General features: G+C 39.4%; 1 protein-coding gene across 1 annotated transcript; it reads left to right on the top strand.

Moving 5' to 3' along the window:
• Window positions 1–837: 837 nt before the first annotated feature.
• dbpa (D site albumin promoter binding protein a) lies at window positions 838–10,960 on the top strand. Its single transcript, XM_056264179.1, has 4 exons — window positions 838–1,743; window positions 3,672–4,103; window positions 6,220–6,464; window positions 7,964–10,960. Exons 1-4 carry the CDS (start codon window positions 1,554–1,556, stop codon window positions 8,177–8,179), a joined length of 1,083 nt encoding a protein of 360 aa, XP_056120154.1. The 5' UTR covers window positions 838–1,553; the 3' UTR covers window positions 8,180–10,960.
• The last annotated feature ends 9,780 nt before the right edge of the window (window positions 10,961–20,740 follow it).

Raw genomic sequence — 20,740 nt, 5'->3', positions numbered from 1 at the left:
TACTGTGGAAATACATTTGTGTCGGCCAAACCGACGTGCTCACGTTTTTGGATTATTATGGCCAATGCAACTAGAAACAAACGAGAGAATGAATGAATATGACGATCTAGAAATAGCAGCGCTACTAAAGAGTCATAGTTTGAATTTGGATGGACTATAACCGCAATTAAATTAAAATAGTTGCAGTCTTTTATGTTCCAACTTCTTTTGATTTTTCCTTATCCGTTTAACTTACTTTCGCAGGACAGCGATATCTCACAAGCAATAGCTTCTGCAATGTTCATTGCGCCCTCACTTGTTAATGCAACTTTTTAGCGTATATAATGACGTGCCGCTCTTTTTTACAAGAAATTATAAATTTTACAGATTCATAAGTTTCGAATAGGCTACACATTTTCTATAAATAATAATATGTCAATTCAATTTCCGAATAAAGTCCTTTAAATGTCATTAAAATTGTGTGATTGACCCGTACATGTATTATATCGAGCATTGTCATTTGTCCTTCTGCTTGGATGTGTGTAGCTTCCCGTTCAAATGAGTTCGATCTATGAAAATATAACAGAAGAGGTTCGTGAAAAACAGGGGTGGTCTGATATGAATATGTAAACCAGGACACATCCTATTGGCCAGAGCGGCTTGTTTATCATATTATGGGGGTTAAGGCGAGGAGGTGTGTATAATGAATAATGAATATCCCGCCCCTCAGTGCCGTTCCCCCGTGAGAGGTGATGTCACGAGCGCTCGCTGCCCGTGTACGTTCCAGCTGACTCTTGCTACGATACCGAGCGCTCGCTTTACCGAGTGCCCGAAGAAAGAAAGAGAGAGAGAGAGAGAGAAAGAGAGAGGTTGCGGAGGTTAGCTACAAAAATAACGAGAAAGAGAGAGAGCAACAAAGAGGGCAGAGGAATAATAACAGCCATCAGTCTTAACCGTCATAGCTCACGTTTAATTGTTTATTATATTCTGAAGAGGGGAACCATCTTTTTATTTGCACACGGAGTTTTCCAGCACTCTCGATTCGGTTCAGTCTGGTATTATAGTTTACTCGCAGTTTCCTTCAGACTGTGTGGGATTGAATTTTATCTCTGCCTCCATGGACGCCCGTTTAATCCAACTCATTCGGTTTTTCGGGGAATATTTCTGTCCTGGACGCGAGGAGCACCAGTCAAATGCGATGACATACGTCAACAAATGATCGAGCGGCGATCCCACGGAAGGTTCATTGAACGCGAAACAAACATCACAATATAATTTCTAAGGAGACAGTGCGTTTGAAGAGGATGAAGTAGATCTCCTGCATCTTTCTCAGTCGAGCGGACCCTACAGGACGTCAGTTCACTTCAGTTTTCTAATGGGAACGCAATCGGACTTTGAATGCGAATTTTAAATGCTTATAAACACGGCGCGAGGCGTTCGTTCAACTGCCAAACTCAGCTTTTAAAGCTTTTCTACTTTTGACTGAAACATTTGATTCAGTCAACCAGCCCAACTGTCCAGTGATCTGAAAAGTTATTAACTGGTTGAACCTGGACGAGGTGTTACACCGAGGAATGTCCAGGCCAATTTCTCAGCTATTGCCACCTGACCTTCCAGCAGGGACCAGTCCACAGCTCGGTCCTGCTAACCCTGCAGGCACCACCACCAATGGCCACCTGAATAATTCCATGGCCAGTCTGAAATCCCTTCTTCAGCTGCCTATTAAAGGGGACCAGAGAGGGAAAGACTGCTGTGAGATGAAAGGTGACTCTCTCACTATCTCATCCACTATTGCGTTTACAGTGCTTGTCTCTTAAATTACGTCTTTGTTAATAATCTGTTACCCACAATATCGTTTTTGTTTAGAAAGAATTTTGGGGTAGCTAAGTTAGTCAAATTACAAATAGAGAGGAGCAATATAACTTTTGTTGCCTCCAAAGCTCTGGACTGATCTACCTCAGTTCTGTGCAACCAGGAAACATCATCTATTCTTCATTCAGTCTGGCCGTTTCCTCAGCTGGATGAATAAATCGTTGACAAATGATGTGAATTGACGGGTTCACTACAAATTAAAGAAATTAGGGGCCTCTCCCCTCTCTTAAAGGGATTTCTGAAGCTCCCTGCCATTAAAGGGATGCCATTCTAAAATGCATTGAGATGTTGTCTTAATACGGAAGTACACATTTCTATTGCTCAAATTGCGCCCTCTTGTGGATAATATATGCCACATCAACGATAGTAATCAGGAAGAGGATACTGTGACAACACTTTTAGTAAATGGTTTGCGTTGTCTTGTTAAAATGTATTTGTTTTTCTCTTAATATGAGTTTGATATTGGTAAATATTCAAGTGTGATGATGCTGTGCTTTGTTTGGCACTGTTCTCCCACTCCCCACCGATATCCTTTTCCCCCCTCTTTCCATTTATTACGGTTTTCCTCTTGAACATTCCTCCACTTCCCATTTGTCAGGACTCTGTATTGTAGAGTAAAACACGGCTTTTTCCCTGCTATCACTATGCAGCACATATTCCCCAGCCCCATCTTCAAAAGCCCTAGTGTTGGAGTTGACAGCTCAGCTCTCTGCTTTCCTCTGAAGCACTCATGCTGCATTCTCATTTGCCAGCCAGACCCCCCCTCCTCCTCCTCCTCCTCCTCCTCCTCCTCCAACACACACACACACACACACCAATCTCTCCATCTGAGCGACGGGCAAGAGAGAGAGAGACTTCCATCTTGGCCTCTGGCATTCCAGCCGTGTACATGGCATTGTGTGTTCTCAAGCGATAAAGCAGCAGTTCAAGGGTCATGTACTCACATGAGTTTTGATTATTTATTAAGCACACTGTATGGACTTGTGTGCATGGGCGCCATCTTTATTTGTGGAAATGTGTAGGGATGCACCAATATTAAAATTGTGTCCATTACTGTTATTTATTATGTTATGGTTTATAACCGATAAATGGCAAATTGTATACAGTTTTATCTACGTATTCATAAAAATAAATCACTATCTGTCTTTTTAATGCTACCAGTGAATTTAGGCAACACAATATTATAATGTACAGTGGGAAATATGGATATTTATTAATCTTGATTCTTGAGATTTGCTAACGATTACATTTAACAGTGTTATCAATGTATTATTGTTTCAAAGATGTGTTTTAAATTTTAGATGTTGGCAAAGGTGATCTAAATTATAAAAATAGGGGATATAAGCATGTACAATAATATATATATATAAATTAAAAAAGTGAAATAAAATAAAAGTGTTGGTATGCTTGCAAGCTGAAATAAATTAGGAGTTATTACTAAACTTAAAATGAAAACAGAAAATATACAAATAAAAGATAATTCAACATTTTAATAAATATTATGGTAATGATTAATTTAAAAATATCTAATTCCTGCTGATAACTTAATTGGGACTCATATATCAGCCATTCCTAAAAATTTCTATTAATTTACATAAATTATGCATTTATTATTATCTATGCTATGGTAAATTAGTGTGTGTGTGTGTGTGTGTGTGTGTGTCTGTGTAACTATAGCCAGATTCCTTTTAATTTTAGACCATGGACATTCACATTGCTGTTGTAATTTAGCAATTTTACTTTCCATGAAATATTTGCTAATTTATTTATGATTAAATAAAAAATAAACTCAACAGATTATTGTTCTTTTTGCCACTCAGATAAAGACAAACCTCTGGACTCTGAAGAAGATTCGTCGGCTCCAGTTGGGGGCATGAACGGTGGGAACGGCACCCTGCGTTCCACTAACCAGTCCGCCTTCCTCGGACCATTGCTGTGGGAGCGTACGTTGCCGTGCGACGGCGGCCTGTTCCAGCTACAGTACATGGACCTGGAGGAGTTCTTGACGGAGAACGGGATGGGGTGCATGCCGTCGGGAAACACCTGCAGTACAGCCGCTCAGGTCCCTTCTCAGAGCACACAGTCGGCCGTACCCAGTCAGAGCTCCCAGTGCCCACCTTCATCATCTCCACCCTGTTCTTCCTCCGCCTCCTCCATATCTTCCCTCTCCTCATCGTCTTCATCATCCTCTTTACTGGGTCTGGACGTGCCGCAGGCCCCTGGACTGCTGGGAGGTCCGGAGTGTCTACATGGTAAGAATGTTCATGAGTTTTTCATTCGATTTTGTGTGGAATCATAATGGCTATAACATGTTTAGTTTGCTAAACTGACTTAAATAGTTATGTGGCCATATTGCATTTTTTTAGTGTGTGTCTGTATGATAACCAGTTAATTTAGTCTCCTCCACTTTTGTTTGAGTGTTCATTGGTGTGAACAAGAGCAAGACAGTCTCAGCGATTCATATAGACTGCAGTGATGCATGATGGGATGTCTGAAACTGTTGGCCTCTGATGCCAAGGGCAATGCAGGCTTTGAAGCTTTAAGGGCACAGCTGTGTGTGTGTGTGTGTGTGTACTAGTGCATGTAGAGTGGAAATGTTTCTTTACAGCATAATCATCAGAGCAGATAATAACCTCATGCAATATTTGGGGAAGCACCAAATTTAGCTTGACCAACCAAAAGAAATCATTCCTAACTGGCAATGCAATGCATTAGTTACTGCACCTAGTACTACTTATAAGCGCAACGACAGTGTTAAATTAGTGTGCAATATTCTGCACTGTATTAACTAAAATATCCATTCGAATTTCAAAATGCTGCACAGAAAGAGAGAGAGGAAAGACCGCTGGAGATGGTGGGTGCATTTCTATTGCATGCTTTTAAATCTCTCTCTCTCTCTCTCTCTCTCTCTCTCTCTCTCTCTCTCTCTCTCTCTCTCTCTCTCTCTCTCTCTCTCTCTCTCTCTCTCTCTCTCTCTCTCTCTCTCTCTGACTCCCCCTCCCTCCCGCTCCCTCACACGTTGAGGCCATGTGCAGTCGACTTGTCACGTGCCGATGCAGAAAGCAATGGAGAGAGAGACTGATGGGGAAAGATCGGATAGGGAAGGAGAAGGAGGGACGAGAGAAATAGAAAGAGAAAGCTTTCTAAGTTTTAAGACATATGTATGCATATGCAAATGCCGTTTGGATGTCTCAAACAGATCAATAATAATAATAAGTTTTATTTATATAGCGCCTTTCCAGTTGTGTGTATTGATATGTATGTATAGATAGATTGATAGATTGCATTTGTATGGCAATATAAACATTGAATGTCATTGTGTGTTTGTATAGCTTGCACTATGTGAATTGTGCACACAGCTGTGTCTCTTGTTTATGTCTCCTCCCTCATAGAAAGGAAGGACAGCTGGTCTTATGCATGTCCATGGGAAAAAACACTTCTTTCCCCTCTTGCTAGATTTTAGATAGACGAGGATTAGTACAGGAACTGGACAATACGTCGTCGGTTTGGTGGGAGGGGAGCTGGCTTTATGTAACATTCTTCCTATATCACTTTGTGTTGTTCTTTGTGTGTTGTCTTAATGAATGAAAAACAAATCTTTGGCAGGACTCCTGAGTGCTCAGGGCTTAGAAGCTCATTATTAAATTACAAAGAATTTGATTATGTTTACATGAGCAAATTGGGCTTTCAAGAGCTGTTTTAAGTCTGAAGCTGAATTGTTCTGTTGTTGCAATAAACAGAATGATCTTATTTCAACATTTACAAGAGATGATTAAAGGTGCATACAACAGTAAACGTTACATGCACATAATTACCTCTTAATTATACGTGTGTCTCCAAAATACATTATTTCTGAAATTCTGTGTAAGAAATCGCTCAGGAACAATTTAAAGCAGCGAGTGCCATTACAGCTAATGTATCATAATTAACGTCAAGTGCTCGCCTTCCAATCGCTGCTCTAAAAGCATATTTCAAACTAAAAAGAGGAAGAATATTATGGGAAGTAAGCAATGTAAAGTGCTATCACTGGAAAACGAGGCCGAATGAATTTAAACGATCTCGACCATGAGCAAAATGTGAGCGTTTTCAGGGTCAGTTTTATGAGGTTTCTTTAGATGTTCATAACATGAATTGAAACTGCAGGTTGCCTTGTCGACCTTGCCTGCCAGCTGCTGAAATTGGCAAGTGTCCACATTGGCTTTTGGTGCACCCGTGTGGCCAAAACAAGCCACTGCAGCTGGTCAGGGAACATACACATCTATTGTTCATAATCCTCTTTGCCTTTAGCCCAGACGCGTGGTGTTTTCATCTGTCCGGTGTCAAGAGAGAGGCGATTTTTTTTCCTTACGCTTCCCTCTTTCTCAACAGGGGCTCAAACTGTACCACCTGACCCTTCTCCGAGCCCGTCATGCCCACCTCCGCCGGTGGTGCCACCCACCAATGCGGCTGATGTCATGGTGAACTTTGATCCCGACCCCGCTGACCTCGCCCTGTCCAGTGTGCCAGGTCAGGAGGCGTTTGACCCACGCAGACATCGCTTCACAGAGGAGGAGCTGAAGCCTCAGCCCATGATCAAGAAGGCCCGTAAGATGCTGGTGCCAGATAATCAGAAGGTACTACACTGCATTTCATTTTAGAGACTGTTTTCCAGATTCCAGATTGCTGCTGCTGAATAATCAATGAAAATTAAATATTAAAAAAATATCTAGTATGTTATACAGTTTTAATTAGCATCATCTCATAACAATCTCAACTGTATTGTTATTATTCTAATTATGAAATATTATGATGGATATATAATATGCACCAATATTAAAATTCTGGCCAATAATTAAATTAATATGAAGCCAATTATAAATCATAATTGAATGGCAAATAACAGATAAATGGCCGATGCTAAAATTCTGTTCTATTTGTTCTAAATAAATTAAAAATAAAACACTAAACATTAAAATGCTACAAGTGGATTTAGGCATCACAACAATAAAATGTACAGTATGAAAAAAATCATTCTTGTTCATTTTGAGGTTTGCAGAAGATTACATTTAACAGTGTTATTAAATTAAAGGAATAGTTCACCCAAAAATTAAAATTATCCGATAATATACTCCCGCTAGGTGTATATGACATTCTTCTTTCAGCCGAACACAATAGGAGTTATATTAAAAAATATCCTGGCTCTTCCCAGCTTTTGTAATGGCATTGAATTAGTGCCGAGTTTTTGAAGCTCCAAAAAGCACATCCATCCATCATAAAAGTACTCCAGTGGGTTAATAAATGGCTTCTGAAGAGAAGCGATGGGTTTTTGTAAGAAAACTTTCCATATTTAAAACTCTATAAACTATTAGGGCCGTAATAGTTTATATCTAGTTTACAATCGTAATAGTTTAAACTGTTAGGGCAAGGGCCGTACGCGCGTTCACGAGAGAGTCGAGTTCTGGAGTCGTAGCTCCTCTTCACTTATATTCAAATCCTCCGACATTTTTATTTAAAACTTCTTGTTTTAGACTTCTAATACGTGACCGTTGTTTGTCTCTATGCTCTGTGCCTCCGCGTTCATCAATTCTCACCTAAGCTTACGCTACGCCTACGTTAAACGTCGGGTCTCTCTCGTGAAAGTGCGTATGGCCGTTGCCGGACGGAAGTTTTAAATATGGATATTTTTCTTAAAAAAAAAACATCGCATCACTTCAGAAGGCTTTTGTTAACTCACTGGAGTACTTTTATTAGGAGTTTCAAAAACTCAAACACTATTCAATGTCATTACAAAGCTGGGAAGAGCCAGGATTTTTTTTAATATAACTCTGATTGTGTTTGGCTGAAAGAAGGAAGTCAAATGCACCTAGGATGGCTTGAGGGTGAGTAAATCATGGGATCATTTTCGGGTGAACTTTTCCTTTAATCATTTTTGTAAAGATTAACTTTAAGAGAGGGTTAAATGCTACTCTAAATGTAAAAAAAAATTGTGTAAATGAGCATGCACAATTAAATATCCAATATTAACTGATACCGATAATTAAAAAGAAACTGTTTGCTAAAATTGTTGAAAAACTAATATAATATATCATCTGTAATTATGACCTGACCCATTTCCCCCTTTTCACCCACAAAGGACGACAGGTACTGGAACCGGCGCTACAAGAACAACGAAGCAGCGAAACGTTCTCGCGACGCCCGCCGGCTCAAGGAGAACCAGATTTCCGTTCGAGCGGCATTCCTGGAACGGGAGAACGCTGCCCTTCGACAAGAGGTCGCCGATATGCGAAAAGAGCTGGGCCGCTGTCGCAACATCATCAACAAATACGAGAGCCGCCATGGAGACTTATGAAAAGGAGAAAGGAAAAACGGAAGGAAGAGAGAGACAATTACTGCTTTTGAAATAGAGTTTCAAGGGCTGTTCAACTCATCCTGGAAATGCATTTTCTCACAGCGATTGCTTCGAATGAGCACTTCGAGACTGTTCACAAATTTCTTTTCGTACGTGCAGGGATCGGCGGTTGAATTCACTGGGGCGGCGCTTAATTGAATCAAATGCTTGAAAATTGTGGTTCAAAGCTGAACAGCCCCAGCGCGAGGGATGCGCACAAGGACTACATGCAAGCACAAGCGTATTTCATAAGCATCGGCTCTTTACCTAGGATACCACCCCAAACTTTGACTGTGGATGTGCAATCCAATCTCTCTTAAATACTCACGGATCATAAAGGCAGATAATTTATAATGTCATGTAGCCCTTGTGAACATCCTCTTTCTATACAGGATGATTTTCTCAGAGAGAGAATTATACAGGAGGTGGTAGATATGTCATTTTTTCTATGACGAAAAAACATTGTATATTTTTGAACTGTTAGGGTCAGCTATAATAAACTAGATGAAGAGGCGGAGGAGGGAACGAGGATGGCAGCGAGAGCGAGAAAGATTTTGACATAGGAAAACTGTATATTTTTATACTTGCAGAAGCAGGCAGGCGATGAGATTTTGGAAATAATCTTTTTTGTATATTTTATATATGGGTGGGAGGGTTTGGGGAGCTGGACTGAAAGAGGGCTATATGAAGAAAAAGTCAGGATCGTTATCATTAAATGATATATTTTCAACATCAGGAGCAGCCAGGCAGGTCAGGAAGAACAAGACTTAAGGGACGAACGTCAGTAAGAGTAACGGAAAGAAATATAGTGAACATGAAAACTGTATAGTTAAATTTTTTTCATCATGGATTTGTTTAAGCACTTGTTTTGGTATCTTTGATTCCTTTTCTTAAAATTCAATGTTTGTGTTTGTTTTATCCTGAGGTGAGAGAGAGACAGAGAAAGAGAGAGAGAAAGATGGCATTACATCCTGTCACTATGTCTGGGAAGGTTTTTTCATGTATATATTTAAATGTTTAAAGCAAATACGTCCACATGCACACACACACACACTCTTTTTGACACAAACTGGACGTGGGTTTCTATGGCCAGTACAATATATACATATATATGCACAAACAGACTCTTTGAAGACGTGAACTACAGAACTGTTAAACACAGCAATATTGTTTCTCTCTCTCTTTCTCTTTTCCTCGAGCTTTTGACGTTGTGATCGGTGCTGGTTTGGCATTTCTCACCCAGGTCAGTGAGTGAGTTGCATGCTGGCGCATGCATATTTTTCTGGTGCAGGAAAAAAACACTCTTCGTGTTTACGACCATTATTTTTTATGGTGCTCACCCAGTCTCTTGACCCAAACGCACATAACCCAACAGTTATAACCTGTTTGCCTATAACCTTTGCTCTCTTTTGATTTTTTATGATTATTGATCAGTGTATGAGGAATCGTGTGTATATATATAAATATATATATATATATATATATATATATAGACCGTCACAAGTATACCTATACCTCCTCAAAAATTAACCCCACATCCCCCAAAAAAGACATGCACCCTAATACTACTGTACCATACAAAGTACAATATTATATTATATATTAAATATTGAACTATTCTCTCACTAGATATATGTGTGTACATGAGTATATGCTTGAATATGTGACTATAGATGTAATTTGCATAACTTGAATATATAAATGTAGTATCTTTCCGATAAAAAAGACAGATCTGATTTCTTATCAGTTTTCTCAGGTGTCTGGGATGACTATAAAAAAACACGCCATGCTGATCAGCGAAACTGTGGCTTTTTTTTGCTTGATTGTTATCCAATTCTTTGGAGCCAGCTAATGGTGGCTGTATAATTCCACAGAAATGAATAGTGCACTACCAACTCTTTTTGCAGGAAGATTCTGTTAAAAAAATGGAAAGGAAAAAAAAAAAACAGTGCTGGATATATAACTTTATTATATTAATGATAGGAATTAAATGTATTTTCCTTTTGAACCTTGTTGTTCTATTATTACGATTGCTTGCAATATCATTGCTGTTGTCATGATTATAATTCTCACGTTTCTTTTCAATGTTTTCTCGCAACAACTTACTTTTCAAAGGAAATGTGTTGCTCTCTTACCTCCCTTGTAACTGCAAGACCATCTTGAATTACTCAGTCGAGCTCGTTCACTGTTGGAACCATCCACCGGGACTGTGCAAGGCCTCAAGTGCAATGGGGGGTCAACGCAATCTTGTCCTTCTGTGTATGAATTTGATATAACCTGAAACAAACAAATAGTAGACTGACTGTTCCTTTCTCTTGACAGAACTACTTCTACCACTTTTGACTCTTTTTGATGCCATGTCAGAAACGTACAGTTTGTTAGAAAGAAGCTTAAATCAAGTGAAGGTTGAAACCTTAAAGAGCTTAAAAACTTTTGACAGTGCTATTTTTCTATGTAACTGTGTGCACATACACTTTCATGGGCATTGGTAGCCTGTCGACACTTTTGTGACGGCACGCTGCTAAATGTTATTGCGGGTATTGTATTCATCATTTTATCCCTTTTCCACATGTGGATTTTGAACAGCTCCCTGTTTGTGACTGTTATGAACTATGAATCCCATGAGTGCACCACTACCAAACATCACTTGGTAATGTCTACTGTTCCTGCCTATAGGGATGCTGGGAAATGTGCTCTGGCTTTTTTTTTTCTCCCTAAAACACCAATAAATAATTAGCCCTATTCACTGACAATGAATCCCTTGTGCTGTAAATACCAATTACGGTAACATCAGAATTGATGGTTGAAACGAAAGCAAAGTCATTTGTAAATGGGACATTTTGAATGAATGTCTTGGAATCTAATCAGAGGCTGATTTTTCATATAAACCACTGGTAGACCAGACCAGAACAGTATGCCAAACTCTGACTCAATTTGAATGATCATACAAGTGAAATAGCAGCTCAGCCCTTGCTTACGCATTTTGTTTACTCTGTGCTATTGTCAGTCTCTAAGCTAATTGAATAAAGGTTAACAGCAGCTGTGTCACACACCCTGTCAGCCAACTATCCAAACCAGTTTCGGGCATGCAAAAGGCTCTTTTAACCTGCTTGCATACCATCTGTTTGGCCTTGCCCATTGAAAGCTTACGTCAATGCGCGCCTATTATGCGGCTAAGTCTTCTCAGAGATGTATCTTAAGACCGTAGGTGAAGATTTGAAACTGTTCCAATCTTAAAGACCACAAAAGGTCATGTAAAGTTCTTCTCTGAAAAGCATTCAAATATAGCATCCACCCAGGTGTCCTTCAACAGACTGCAGGAGAAAAGCTTGAAATTGCAGACTGAAATGTCTTCACTTTACTGAAAAGTCTCTCAGCGACTTAGTTTCAATTAAGTTAGGGATATGTGTGAAATATTATGTCTGTACAAAACACTTTTCTAGGTGTATTAGAAACCGTCTAGCCTTGGCATTGATCGAGTCAAGTCAAGGTTTATTGTTCTGCTGCACTAGAGACAAAACAATATGTACTTTCTCCAGCGCGCACTTTTAGCATGAGGCAGTCAACGTTAAAACAGTAAAAGGAAATGGAAAAATAAAAAGAACATTACCAGGAGTGGGCAACAATGAATAGGACATTAATATGAAATGTAGTGCTCTGTATAGTGCTTTATTGCAGTGTTGAATGGAGAATTATTACACTGAGGTTGGTACTGTAATTTCATACACATATGCATCCCTTTCAGCGGCTAGTAGACTTTTCAGGTAGGAGGATGGGGGAGGTGGTGAGTCACTGCTATTGAGCATCAGGATGGTTTGAGGAAAAAGCTTCCGTTGGATCTGGTGGTTGTAGTGTTGTGCGGGTAAAAAGGGTAGGCTAACATTAGATGACTAAAAATAGTAGCCGGGGACCGGCTCACGATGGTCTCCTAAGGGGTGCTAGTGGTCAGCTTGAGCTGTATTCGCCAAGAGCCTGGGGGCCATAGTTGTCAGCTGATTATATATGCAGAGGGTTTGGAGGGCCCTAACAGCATGAGGCCCTGGGGCTCGAGGTCCATAATCCAGGCCTGGCTGTACAAGCTTCATAACATGCCAAAAGTCCTTTATGTTTGATTACAGTGATGTCCCAGAACAGTCTGACCCTGACAAACTTTGGCCTATACCCGTTGATGGTGGTGAAGATTAGGCCTTGTTTTGATGTTTTGAATTATCTTATGGAGAAAAGATGTACAGTAGGTAGCTCTTTTTTATTAATAAGGAGGTGTTTGAGTCCTATTGTATGTTCCTTTATGATGTGAGTCCACAAGAAGTTGAAGCTGTTAACTATAATTACTGAAAAAGAAAGGATATTAAAGGACGTGGGGGACGTACTATTACCCTAAAGTGAATATTCTGCCATAATTTACACACCCTTATGTCCAGGGCTGTTTCTAGGCATAGACAAGCCTAGGGGACCACCAGCTGGATGGGGTGCTTATGAGTGCATCAACTCCCTGTTGTAACATGTTAACATAAGCACAATGCATTTTAGCAAAAAAAATCACCATGTGCTAAGTACATTTAAGCAGCTTAAAAAACATTGGGAAACATACTGGGGATTTCATTAAAGCCCTTGTTTCATTCACAGAATTATAGGGCAACATTAATATGTGATATTTTTGGTTTCATTCATTTAATTTACTTAGAATGTTAAGTAATATTTCTAAACTATAATTTAATATATAGGCTACTTGCAGTTGGGCTAAGTGTTTTAAAAAAGTATGCTTAAGTTTATCATTTATAATATACATAACAAGTATCGACTAATCGATCACTGATTCCAGTGGAACACACCTGCACTGCATCCAAAATCAAATACTTCCCTACTATTTAGTATGTGAAAAACAGTATGCCAACAGAGTAGTATGTCCGAATACATACTAAGATGCATCCCAATTTGCGTACTTATGCACTATTCTATGAAATTTAGAATAGTGTGAGTAGTTCACTGAAAATTGTAAAAGAAAAAGTGCACTTTGAATATCCAGATGATGGTCGTTGCCGATAGCCTTGTGGGCAAGTGCGCCGTTATGCTTCGGGCGACCCGAGTTCGAGTCCCGGCTCGTGGACCTTTCCCAAACCTGTCCCCCTCTCTCTCTCCCACCTCACTTCCTGTCTACTGTCCTATCCTAATAAACGGCAAAAATAAATATTTAAATACCCGGATGATGCGCTAAATTAACAGAAAAAACAAACAAAGTGTGAAATGTTGGACTCTTCATGCACTTGACTCCAATGTTGAATGACAAAATAACAAAGTTCACACACTACACAGATGAGTACATAGTGCATAAATACATGTCATTTGGGACGCAACTATAGTATTCGAAAAACAGTAGGCGAAAAGTCCCTACTTCCTGCAAAATTCTGAAGTGTGCATTCACTAGACGCTTTACTATCTCATGAGGCTGAGGCCACAGGAGACGATTTACAAATGGCAGAGACGCAACTGAGGGGTGTTTCCAAACGGCGTTTTTTCAAAAGCACTTCCAGAATGGGACGCGATTTGTAAGGGTGTTCCAAAAGAAAGTCAACAACTGAATCCTTTCACAAAGGGCCCTTTCACAAGTCCGTTAGTGAAGGGAACATGCGATGGTCACTTCAAGGAAGCAATTTAATCGTTGATGGTCATGTGACCCAGGGTGACAGGTCGAATAATTTTAAGTCTAGATATGGCCAGAGAGTTACAGTCATGTCTGTTTATAACGTTGTTTCGCTTTGGTGTGCTATACTACACAGGTCACATGACAATAACAACACGGCAGATGTAGTATGTTCGTTTTTTATTCATACCACCCATATTCATACTCTATAGAAAAACATTTTTTCAATGGTTGCGAAGTAGGCCTAAGTTCAAATTCAAATGTAGTATCTACTCCGGCAGAATGCGATTTCGGACGCAGCACTAGTGTTATCCAATTCACGTGAAAAGAGTCTTGAATCAATTCCTTAACAACGAACAATTCTTATGAACCAAATTGATTAAAAAAGAACGACTCTCACGAACCAGTTATATTTGAATGAATTGATCAAAAAGACTGTGAATAGGATTTCACGGCATGCGTTTTCAGTTTCGTGCACCAGTGAAGACAATGCAAAAAAAAAAAAAAAGGTGGAGTGCCTTTCTCTCTCATTTTAAATGCAGACTGCATGCTCACAACTCATCATTTCTTTTGTGCTGTAGATTCAGTAGCAGCACAGTAAACACTGTCAGAGTATTTACAATCTTTTCACATTGGCAAAAGAACATAGGCATTCAAGAAATATTAAAGTCAAGTCAAGTCACCTTCATTTATAGCGCTTTTAACAATATAGATTGTTTCAAAGCAGCTTTACAGTGATAATAGGAAATTAAAGTAACAGATTGTTTGGGCTTTACAGCAGCTCTAGAATAAAGTTATTGTCCTGCTAAAGTTAGTTTTGTTTGATTCACTTCCGTTGTAAAGTTATTAACTTAGGGGCTGCTTACACGACACCGTTCTAACAGACGGTTAGAAAGTCGTAAAAGACATAAGAAAGACGGTTACTGTCATAAAATTCATTCGGTTCCATTAATGTTCTGACTGAGGAAGAACTAACCCTTGCAGCATGTACTGTGCAGGCTTTAAGGGTTAGTTCACCCAAAAATGAAACTTATCCCATGATTTACTCACCCTCAAGCCATGACTTTCTCCTTTCAGCCGAACACAATCAGAATTATATTAAAATAAATCCTGGCTCTTCCAAGCTTTATAATGGGAGTGAATGGTACCCTAGATTTTGCCTAAAAAAGCACATCCATACATCATAAATTAAAGTAATCCATATCTAGTTCCGGCAGAAGAGTGACCTCTGACCCAACGCATGATGTATTGATGAACGTTGAAGCACAGAGGATAGACCAAAGCAAAACACGACAAAGGTCACGAATTAGACGTCTAAAACAAGAATTGTTGGAGGATTTTGATAGAAGAGAAAAGGAGCTTGAGTTTGTTGCCCAGCCCTATTTGTTTGAACCGTGAGAGGTGTCTACTCTCACCTAAGCTTACGCTACTCCTACATCATGTGTCATGCGTCAGGTCAGAGGCCACTCTTCCGCCGGAACTAGACTTGCATACGGTCGTTACCGGAAGCTAGTGATTATAGTTTATAAAGTTGTAATTATGTATATTTTTCTCACAAAAACCCATCGCTTTGCTTCAGAAGGCATTTATTAACCCACTGGAGAACCATTACTTTTATGGGCTTCAAAATCTAGGGTACCATGCACTCCCATTATAAAGCTTGGATGAGCCAGGTTATTTTCTATATAACTCTGATTGTGTTTGGCTGAAAGAAGAAAGTCAGATACACCTAGGATGGTTTGAGGGGGAGTAAATTATGGGATAATTCTAATTTTTGGTTGAACTAACCCTTTAACAGATAATGGTTTTGACTTGCAAAACACTTTTCACACAGAAGATCAAGTCAAACCAGCATGAATACTTTTATTATGGACAGATGAATGTGAATGTATATACAGTGCTATGGAAGCATAATTGATTATATGTGTGTGTTTACAGGACAGGTCAGGTTCTTAAAGCTGCCGTCGGCAACATTTTTTTGATCATATTCAGTGAAATCGACACTATAATCTGACAGAACGACATAAATAAAGTGGTTTTAGAAAAAGAACCCGAGCTTCTAACTCCACCTGAAGCGTGTTATTTGTTTTGCAAAAATCCACAGCTCCAGGTTCATCATGTCCAATCAGCGCAGGGGGGTGTGAGATCTGACTGTCAATCACAGATCGGACACACGCCACCCCTCACGCACGTTACAATCACATGCACACGCCTGAAGCAGGGCTGCCAACTCTCACGCATTCAGCGTGAGACTCACGCAATTGAGCCAATTCTCACGCTCTCACGCCACACCCCCGATTTCTCACGCTGAAGTGTCAACCAAGGGGGTAATCCATCGACCGGAAGTTGAAGCCGGCCGGGTGCCGCCATGTTGTAGCAGAACTTCACTCGCGTAAGCATTTCCATTGACTCCCATTCATTTTGGCGTCACTTTGACAGCGAATAACTTTACATCTGAGGCGTTTAAAGACTCCATTTGTCCATTATTTATTTCTAAAGAAACACGACAATGTATAAAGGGCTCCATTACCTTCTATGTTACATTATGGCCCCGTAGAAACAGTTTTAGTAAAAATAGGCTAACGATTGCGTCATAACCACTCGACTCTCTGTCGCGCTGTACAGAAATTACCGTACAGACAGGAGGAGAAGCTCGCAGGCAATCGGGGGGACGTCCCGTCAAGGGAGAAGACCATAGATAATAAGTCCATAAAAGCAACGGAATACTTACTCCTGCTCACTCACGCCAAAGAACTCTTTGCTCAAGTTCCCCGTCTCTGCAAGATTAACGTTGGCAATTTTCACGCACAGCTACTAGAAGATTAACGTCTGTCAGACAGGTTGCTCACGTCATCAAGCTTAGTTTGAGTCGGTTTGAGTCTGCGCGTCAGGAACGGAAGTGCTCAGAAATCGCTAAAAATGGGCTTCAACTGTCTCAACTGAGTTCCAATGAGATGGCTCTGTCCATTTCTTATACTGTCTATGGTGTCAACCCGGTCGGTAGAGGTGGGTAGTAACGAAGTACATTTACTTCGTTACATTTACTTGAGTAGTTTTTTGGAAAAAATGTACTTTTAAGAGTAGATTTAATTGTGGGTACTTTTACTTTAACTCGAGTATATTTCTAATGAAAAAAACTGTACTTTTACTTCGTTACGTTGGGCGACGTTCCTCTCGTTACTTTATTTTAATTAAATATGTTGTTAAAAGCGTAGTTTATTCTAAGCGCGCGCTCTCTCTTTTTTTCTGGGCATGAGCGATGCTCAATTCACAAATTAATCACTCTTTTGAGTCGATTCTGTTCAAAGACGTCATCAAACAAGTTGGGCAGATCTGTCTAAATCGGTTCGCGAATCAGTTTGAATGATCTGATCAGTTTCCTCACGCACTGAATCGTCTCGGAGTCGTAACAGGAAGATTTAAGAACATCAAGAGCGTTGTATGAAGTGGCGGTCCTCAGTCTATACAGTACAGTCTAGAAAGTAAATCTGCAAATGCATCATATTTTTTGCCAGCGATGAAGATCTTTATTAGTTGAACATCTTCGTATGTTACTTCGTAAGCTGTCTGTGAATGAATTAGTCCACAAGACGATACATTCGATTTCATTCAGGTAATACATTTTACAACCAAACAGATTATTACGCCATATAGCACTACTACAAAGTATGACATTACCCTTTTTTTGGACATATACATTACTTTATAGTTATACATTAAATAAGCTACCAGTTTATGAATGTGTGTACACACACAATGTGTGTATTGCGCAGTGGCGTGCGAACTCGACTTGAAAACGAATGCCGTTGCCTGCCTTATTAGACACAGTTAACCAGTTTAAAGATGCTTTCATAAATATAGCCTACACTTAAATAGGAGAACAGACAGAAGAATTTCTTTGCATTTGATCGTTGTTTGTGTTGGGCATGACATGACTGCCATCCCTTTACATTTGAATGCAAAACTCCATAGAGTCACTTTATTCCGACATTGTCTAATAATCCAAATGTAGTTGTATAAGCTATTATACTATTATACAAACCAAAGGACAGGCAATGGTTTTCGGGCTATAGATATAATATACAGAAATAATGTTTGTCTCTTCTGTTTTTGTTGCAAAGATAGCTTATCTAATTATGATAATTTTAGTCATTTAAATGAAAAAATATCTAAATAATATCATGTTATATATATATATAGGCCTATGTGATCCAAAGTAACTACTTGAGTAGTTTTTTCATTGGATACTTTTTTACTCTTACTCAAGTAACTTTTAAGATTATTACTTTTACTTTGAGTAAATATTTCTATAAGTACTTGTACTTTTACTTGAGCTCCACCCCCCCTTGGAGAAGTCTCACGCCAAGCTAAACTCAAAAGTTGGCAGCTCTGCCTGAAGTTCGTGGAAGTTCGCGCAGTAACGAAGAGTGATGGCGGAAAATCAAGTGAGCTCATTTAGAGTTTAAATGACGTTAGCAATTGCAATCTATCGGTAGATTAGCCAGGACAGCATACCTCCAAATACTCCATGGTGTTGATGGATGCTGATGAGATGGGCACGTTCACTGAAAATCTGGTGCACACGCACTGACGAGCATGAACTCGGTGGGAGGGTATCCGTTGATAGTGGGGGAGGGGCATGAGAGTTCTAAACATTCAAAATTTTCCTAAATCCACTCAATCTGCCAGACTTGCCGACTGCAGCTTTAAGAGACAGGAATGAGTGAAAGGTCTGATTCATTATGCCTTATGTGCAGTGCCTCAATAGAAAACATATGTGAGACCTTCCAATACCCTTCCTAAGCAATCCATTTATTAATTTTCACCCTGCCTCACTCTCTTTCTGTTACTTCATCTCTCTTTCCATCTCACACCTCATCCTATTTCTCGGCCTCAAATTCCTGTCTCCTTAGCAACTGCTTGGTAACACTGGGCCTCTAGGACCCTACGGTCATTCCAATAGAGCGCAAACAGTACTAAACATGGTTGCTTTCAAAGTTGTGTTTCACAGTCTGGCATTAAAGGAGAACTCCGGCGCAAAATGAACCTTTGGTCTAATTACACATTGTTACCTAGTCAACCGTTATCTGAGATTTGTTTTCATGATTATCGAATGTAAATAGTTTTATCTCTAAAAACAGTTTAGCCTATAAAGCTAGTATAACGCTAGTATATTGGGCATAGTGTAATGACAAATAAAAATCGCTTGTTAATACCACTAACAAGGCTGAAAATAGCCCCACACTAGCACGGTAGCATAATGAGGGTCCCTACCTTCAAACCGAAGCATTGAGAACTTTGTAAGTGTACAGACAGTTTAATAAGAAGATATTTTAAACATACAGTCAACTTCGCGTATACAGGCAGGAGCCATCTTTGAAATACAGCCTTTACCAGTCGATCTACGAACGCCGATCCAAGTGCGCTGGTGATATGTGAACGAGCTATAAGTTGTGATAAGGTGAGCGCGAACAGCAGGCTTGGATCGGCGTAAACAAATCTCAGATAACGGTTGACTAGGTAACAATGTGTAATTAGACCAAAGGTTCATTTTGCGCCGGAGTTCTCCTTTAAGGTCAGTCGACCATGTTTGTGCCGTTGAGTCTGCTTGATACCATCTAATTTTCAATATTAAATTAGACAATCTCTCAAGTGACATGGAAGAAAGCAGATTTAGTCCTTTTATTGAATTCTAGTGTTACCTACAAGCGAAGCTCAGCTGTCTGCACGCACTTCAAGCATGTGAGTTCTTAATAAAGAACTGACTTTTCAAAGTGACTCATACTATATAATTTGGAATATTTCACTGACATGCGTACAAAAGGCTAGTGTAATGGATATGTTCGGTTTTATTGTCATTGTGTGTTTGGTTTTCCCTGTCTGCATGCCAGTCTGTGTTCCTAGTTAGTCTTCTTGGTTGTTAAGCTCTACACCTGTTCTGTTTTACTCTGAGTACTCTGTGTATTTAAACCCTTAGTTCTGTCTGTTCATGGTTCGGTGTTGTTTGTGGTTAACGTGTTGTTGTCGTATTTCCTGAGCTGTGCGATTAGTAATGCAACTCGTTTGCTTACAGCTAGCATAATCTTTTTGACTGATACCCCAAAAATAGCAGATAAAAGCAATCTTTTTTTAATACTAAAAGTTGAGACAGCATTTTAATTATTATTTTTAAAGGTTAGTTCTTAAAGGTAATTTTAACACCACATAAGCTTGTATTTCAATTATTTCATTTTGAAAAACCTTTAGTGGTACTTTGCATTCAGATCAGGCTGCAGTAGGTTTATGCTAACTTTTTATAATGGATTTTCATGTTTTAATATTGTAAGTATTGACTTGAAGAGTGAAATACTAAAATATATACATATAAAGCATCTTAAAAATGATTGCCAAATAAATAATGACGCATGGCTCAAAGTTTACAATACTAAAAATGTTGATGTAACTGTCATACAACAAAGAGGAAAAAGTGGAAAACAGTTTTAAGAAAAATCCACCCTTATAACATGAAATTATGTATATATACCCAACTAAATCAAATGTATTTTTTTTACTCAATATCGTCTTCCCCTAAAATGATGGACTGACAAATTCTATTGCCAACCCATGTCCAGGCTCACAGCAGGGAGGGTATGACAATGCAGCAAAACTGGCAGCACATGATGGAGCGCATGTGATGTTTATTATGCCTAGTCACTGCAGTCATAAATCTTGCATTACACCTCTTGCATGCACCAGATATACTTGAGGTTCCCAGATGACCTTCTAGCCTTGTGCTGCTCAGCCTGACCTTCGCATTCCCCATGCCTGATGAGAATATCATACTTTTATATTGTTTCATGGCCCATAGACTTCACAACTTCTACCATGACACTTCTCCTTTT

This window comes from Rhinichthys klamathensis, unplaced genomic scaffold (genome assembly GCF_029890125.1).
Source record: "Rhinichthys klamathensis goyatoka isolate OS25496 unplaced genomic scaffold, OSU_Roscu_1.1 h1tg000217l_1, whole genome shotgun sequence".
NCBI classification, from domain to species: Eukaryota; Metazoa; Chordata; class Actinopteri; order Cypriniformes; family Leuciscidae; genus Rhinichthys; species Rhinichthys klamathensis.
The sequence above is the reverse complement of the archived record's forward strand: the minus strand, read 5'-3'. Positions and strand labels throughout refer to the sequence as shown.

Bases quoted from the DNA above. Each gene is read 5' to 3' on its own strand.
- dbpa (XM_056264179.1), top strand. From the start codon at position 1,554: ATGTCCAGGCCAATTTCTCAGCTATTGCCACCTGACCTTCCAGCAGGG. The intron at 1,744-3,671 runs GTGACTCTCTCA...TTTGCCACTCAG, and splicing joins AGACTGCTGTGAGATGAAAG to ATAAAGACAAACCTCTGGAC. The intron at 6,465-7,963 runs GTACTACACTGC...TCACCCACAAAG, and splicing joins TGGTGCCAGATAATCAGAAG to GACGACAGGTACTGGAACCG.